Source organism: Mus caroli, chromosome 7, assembly GCF_900094665.2.
Source record: "Mus caroli chromosome 7, CAROLI_EIJ_v1.1, whole genome shotgun sequence".
NCBI classification, from domain to species: Eukaryota; Metazoa; Chordata; class Mammalia; order Rodentia; family Muridae; genus Mus; species Mus caroli.
Genome location: NC_034576.1, coordinates 113,352,460 through 113,357,963, shown reverse-complemented (window position 1 = coordinate 113,357,963; position 5,504 = coordinate 113,352,460). Strand labels below are relative to the sequence as shown.

The 5,504-nt window shown below is 38.5% G+C and overlaps 1 protein-coding gene and 1 non-coding gene across 2 annotated transcripts in view; both read left to right on the top strand.

Moving 5' to 3' along the window:
* Nucleotides 1-5,498, top strand: part of Eif4g2 (eukaryotic translation initiation factor 4 gamma 2) — an 11,646-nt gene extending 6,148 nt beyond the window's left edge. Inside the window, exons 12-21 of the mRNA XM_021167079.1 lie at nucleotides 866-1,026; nucleotides 1,336-1,449; nucleotides 2,026-2,151; nucleotides 2,300-2,404; nucleotides 2,500-2,715; nucleotides 2,806-3,064; nucleotides 3,204-3,408; nucleotides 3,501-3,712; nucleotides 3,800-3,921; nucleotides 4,948-5,498. Coding sequence (XP_021022738.1) covers nucleotides 866-1,026; nucleotides 1,336-1,449; nucleotides 2,026-2,151; nucleotides 2,300-2,404; nucleotides 2,500-2,715; nucleotides 2,806-3,064; nucleotides 3,204-3,408; nucleotides 3,501-3,712; nucleotides 3,800-3,921; nucleotides 4,948-5,013 — 1,586 coding nt within the window. The 3' untranslated portion in view covers nucleotides 5,014-5,498. The remainder of the gene's footprint in view (nucleotides 1-865; nucleotides 1,027-1,335; nucleotides 1,450-2,025; nucleotides 2,152-2,299; nucleotides 2,405-2,499; nucleotides 2,716-2,805; nucleotides 3,065-3,203; nucleotides 3,409-3,500; nucleotides 3,713-3,799; nucleotides 3,922-4,947) is intronic.
* Nucleotides 1,502-1,670, top strand: LOC115031678. The gene has a single exon (XR_003837341.1). It is a non-coding gene; the product is annotated as a small nucleolar RNA SNORD97 (small nucleolar RNA).
* Nucleotides 5,499-5,504: the final 6 nt, after the last annotated feature.

Below are 5,504 nucleotides of genomic sequence, written 5' to 3'. Positions count from 1 at the left end.
CTTTTGGAAAAGAAGAAGAGAGTCCAACTCAAAGATATGGGAGAGGATTTGGAGTGCCTCTGTCAGATAATGAGGACAGTGGGACCTCGATTAGACCATGAACGAGCCAAGGTATGTTTTTGTTAAGAACAGTGTAAAGGGTGGTGTCTTGTGAGGCGCTAGTATTTACTCTAGTCATTGGCCTGTATAGCAATAATCCAAAGCATCTTACACATTTGCCGTCTATCTAATTGTGTGTTTCTGTCTCTTTTATCAGTCCTTAATGGATCAGTACTTTGCCAGAATGTGTTCCTTAATGTTAAGTAAGGAATTGCCAGCCAGGATTCGTTTCCTACTGCAGGTAAGATGGTTTTTACTGTGTTCAAAGTTTTTGAGTTTTTTCAGTTGGAATGGTAAAATAAAATTTATATTTTTTTAAATTACAGGATACTGTAGAGTTGCGAGAGCACCATTGGGTTCCTCGCAAGGCTTTTCTTGACAATGGACCAAAGACGATCAATCAAATCCGTCAAGATGCAGTAAAAGTAAGGGATTTTTGATTTCCTGTCCCTCCTTTTGTTAACTCTTAAACAAACATTTAACATTTGGGAGAATGGTAGCATTACATTTTAATAAGGACAGTACTTACCCACTTTCTTCTCAAAGGATCTAGGAGTGTTTATTCCTGCTCCTATGGCTCAAGGGAGGAATGACTTCTTCCTGGAGGGACCGTTCATGCCGCCAAGGATGAAAATGGATAGGGACCCACTTGGGGGACTTGCTGATATGTTTGGGCAAATGCCAGGTAATTTTTAAAGCAGCAGTGTTTTGGATAAACCAAAAGTTAATATTTTAGTGAATTTCTAAGAATTGTCTGTGTTTTAAGGTAGTGGAATTGGTACTGGTCCAGGAGTTATCCAGGATAGATTTTCACCCACAATGGGACGTCATCGTTCAAATCAGCTCTTCAATGGCCATGGGGGGCACATCATGCCTCCCACGCAATCGCAGTTTGGAGAGATGGGGGGCAAGTTTATGAAAAGCCAGGTAAGATATTGATAGTGTTAGGGCCAGCCTTAGATCTAATACCTTTTCCCTTTATTGTTTTTAAATGAAGCTGAGTTCTTAAGCTTTTTTTTTTTCCTTAGCATATTTCCATTTGACAGTTGTTTGAAATTGAGTAAGATGCTTATCCTTAAGATTAGTAAAATCACATCACTTTATTTAACAGATAGGTTAGATATTCTTCCCTGTTTCACCTTTTCTGGGCAAAGCAATGGCTTGGCTCATCATCCCTTTGGTACTTGATTACCATAATTTTTATCTAGACTTTCTTTCTCCCTTTCTGAAATATAGGGGCTAAGCCAGCTCTACCATAACCAGAGTCAGGGACTCTTATCCCAGCTACAAGGACAGTCGAAGGATATGCCACCTCGGTTTTCTAAGAAAGGACAGCTTAATGCAGATGAGGTACATTTGCCTACATTACTTCTATGCAGTAGTTTGTCAGTGCAGAAGTCTCTTGCCCGATGATTATAAAAAGACGCGAAAGAGGACTTAAAGCTGGAATTCTTTTTCCTTTTATTCTCCCCTCTACTCTATGTCTTCAACTTCTTTTCTACTTTTCTCTGCTTTTTCTCTCTCTGGATGTCCAGCGTCCTATGAGCGAAGATTATGAGATATGAGGGCAAGTTTCTAAGTTATTTAAATAGTTATCATGAGAAAATGGTAAAGATATTAAGTAGAATAAAGGGTTTATCTGCATTGCTGATATTGGGAGACTTGAACGGTACAAGCATAAGGTTTGTAAAGTGTTGGTTTTTTTTTTTTTTTTTTTTTTTTAATTTCAGTATCTTACTCTTTAAACCAGGTATTTTTCCCATAAGTTAAATTCATTATGTGACATGAAATAACTTAGTTTTTGGAGAATTATATCACTGCCATAATAGATTTGTATAGAATTAGTTGTGGGGTATTGAAAGTGTTAATAGTTATGTTCATTAGTTCTGTTAACTTGGTTGTATGTTGATTTGTTTTAAATTTTAGATTAGTTTGAGGCCTGCTCAGTCGTTTCTAATGAATAAAAATCAGGTGCCAAAGCTTCAGCCCCAGATAACTATGATTCCTCCCAGTGCACAGCCACCACGCACTCAAACACCGCCTCTGGGACAGGTATGGGCCCCCAAAGTGTAGTACATTTCTCAGTGTCCCTGAAGGTGGGTGAGGACTCAAGTGTTTCCTTCCCTCTGCTTCATGGTGGTGCTGATATTTTTGGTTTGTTTCATTTTGATTAAACATGCGTTGTGTTTCTTGTCTTTAGACACCTCAACTTGGTCTCAAAACGAATCCACCACTTATCCAGGAAAAGCCTGCCAAGACTAGCAAAAAGCCACCACCATCAAAGGAAGAACTACTTAAACTGACCGTAAGTTTCAGAAAGCCTCATAAATAAATCATCTCTGGTACTTGGAAAACATTTGAGGGTAGGGAATGCTTATGAGAATTGAATTGTGTTCTTAGGAAGCCGTTGTGACTGACTATCTGAACAGTGGAAATGCCAACGACGCTGTCAGTGGTGTGAGAGAAATGAGAGCTCCAAAACACTTTCTTCCTGAGATGCTAAGCAAAGTGATCATCCTGTCACTGGATAGAAGTGATGAAGATAAAGAAAAAGCAAGCTCTTTAATCAGTTTACTCAAACAGGAAGGGATAGCCACAAGTGACAACTTTATGCAGGTAGAACATTCTACCAATAGTGTGGTAAAGTAACTTCTTCCCATTTAAGATTGAAAAATTAATGAAACTGTTTTGGATTTTCTTCACAAGGCTTTCCTGAATGTATTGGAGCAGTGCCCCAAACTGGAGGTTGACATCCCCTTGGTGAAGTCTTACTTGGCACAGTTTGCAGCTCGTGCTATAATTTCAGAGTTGGTGAGCATTTCTGAACTAGCTCAACCACTGGAGAGTGGCACCCATTTCCCTCTCTTCTTACTTTGTCTTCAACAATTAGCTAAATTACAAGACCGAGAGTGGTTAACCGAACTTTTTCAACAAAGCAAGGTCAATATGCAGAAAATGCTGCCAGGTAAGAGCCAGCTGACTTAACATTGAATGGATATTTGGGTCCTTGTGTGGATTTTTGTTTGCTAAGAAGTCATTTGTAAAGGTTTGTCTAGATAAGTAAGGTCAACCTGGTAAAATGAGAAATTGCTTTGTGTTTGCAGAAATTGATCAGAATAAGGATCGAATGTTGGAGATTTTGGAAGGAAAGGGACTGAGTTTCTTATTCCCACTCCTTAAATTGGAGAAGGAACTATTGAAGCAAATTAAGCTGGATCCATCCCCTCAAACTATATATAAATGGATTAAAGATAACATCTCTCCCAAACTTCATGTAGATAAAGGATTTGTGAACATCTTAATGACCAGGTAAGATGAGTAGTTCACTGGCCACAAGTCTAATAACAACTTGTGCTGAGCTAGACAACCGTTGGGTTTCTAACAAAAAACTTGCTGTTCAGCTTCTTACAGTACATTTCTAGTGAAGTCAGCCCACCCAGCGATGAGACAGATTCTTCCTCTGCTCCTTCCAAAGAGCAGTTAGAGCAGGAAAAACAGCTGCTGCTCTCTTTTAAGCCAGTGATGCAGAAATTTCTTCATGATCATGTGGATCTACAGGTCAGTGCCCTGTATGCTTTGCAGGTGCACTGTTACAACAGCAGCTTCCCAAAAGGTGAGGTGACTGTTCAGGAGTCGGGGATTGAGAGGCAGTCTAAATAGCATGTTAAATAATGAATTATATGCTGTGTTTCGTTTTAAGGCATGTTACTTCGATTTTTTGTTCATTTCTATGACATGGAAATCATTGAAGAGGAAGCTTTCTTAGCTTGGAAGGAAGACATAACTCAAGAGTTTCCAGGAAAAGGCAAGGCTTTGTTCCAGGTAAGTGCTTTGTTGAGATTTTTTTGACTGTCAACTTGGCTTGGTTTTTGTTTTTCTTGTTAGTATTTTAAATGGCCCTCTTTCGAACTTGAATGTGTCCAAATGTGTCAGCACTGATACAAGTTCTAGTTAAGTAGGTAGTTAGCAAAATGAGATAAAGTTACAGGATGAAATAGTGGGATATAAAGGTGTTAAATTAGGTGACAATTTTGGTGGTAGAGCTGTTTGCATGGTTAAAGGATTAGTTAAACCTTAGGTGAAAAAAGCATCTAGTTAGGTTTTCTGTTATCACTGGAGTTAGTCCTAAGAGTGGAACTTGACATCAAAGTATTCCATAATCCAGAATGTATATAAATGAGTGAGTTTAATAGTAGGATCCCAGTCTGGTACTAAAGGTTCTTTATTTACCACAATTCAGATATTTCTCTACTAGTTTTTCTAAGCATCAGATTTAAGGAAGCCCTGGTTTATAAAAGTTTCTAAGGTTTGTAGGCTACTTCGTGAAGATCATTAAGGATTAGTTCCTACTCCTATTTTTGAGAATCTGATAAGTAATTCTGGTATACATCCTGGCATGCCATCCTTGCCTATCACATTTGGTTTGGAAGAGTTGCTGTCTTGGACTAGATAAGAAAGGCTGAAATGTCATTGTAGAATTGTCAAACAGAAGTGTAAGACTAGTTAATTGAAAGTAGGTGTGGTGCATGGGTTGGGTTAGAAGGACAGAGACTAGGTTTAGAGTTGTACTCTGTTACATGATGAATTCAAGGAAAGCCTGGATTGGACTGTGAGATCTTGTTGCCTAGTAAGCAACTGGAGACATTATCAGCAATTCAGAGTGCTTGTAGTTCTCAGTTTCCAAGGGCCCAGTGGCCCTTTTGGGCTGCCGTGGGCCCTGCACACAGGGTACACAGGTTTTTAGAAGGCTGTGGGAAAGACTCAATAGATAAAGACCAAAGTTGATTCCTTTTAGATATATCCTTAACCAAAACTTAATTTTTACTAAATGATAAATTTAATTTACAGGTGAATCAGTGGCTAACCTGGCTAGAAACTGCTGAAGAAGAAGAATCAGAGGAAGAAGCTGACTAAAGAACCAGCCAAAGCCTTAAATTGTGCAAAACATACTGTTGCTATGATGTAACTGCATTTGACCTAACCACTGCGAAAATTCATTCCGCTGTAACGTTTTTTCACAATATTTAAAGCAGAAGCACGTCAGTAAGGTTCCTTCTGCATAAGGTTTTTGTAGTGTGATGTCTTAATCATAGTCTACCATCAAATACTTTAGGAGTATCCTTAATGTTTAGATAGAATATTAGCAGCATGCAATAATTACATCCTAAGTTCTCAAGCAGAGGCAGTCTATTGCAAGGACCTTCTTTGCTGCCAGTTACCATAGGCTGTTTTAAGTTAGAAAACTGAATAGCAACACTGAATACTGTAGAGATGCACTTTGCTCAGTAATACTTGAGTTGTTGCAATATTTGATTATCCATTTGGTTGTTACAGAAAAATTCTTAACTGTAATTGATGGTTGTTGCCGTAATAGTATATTGCCTGTATTTCTACCTCTAGTAATG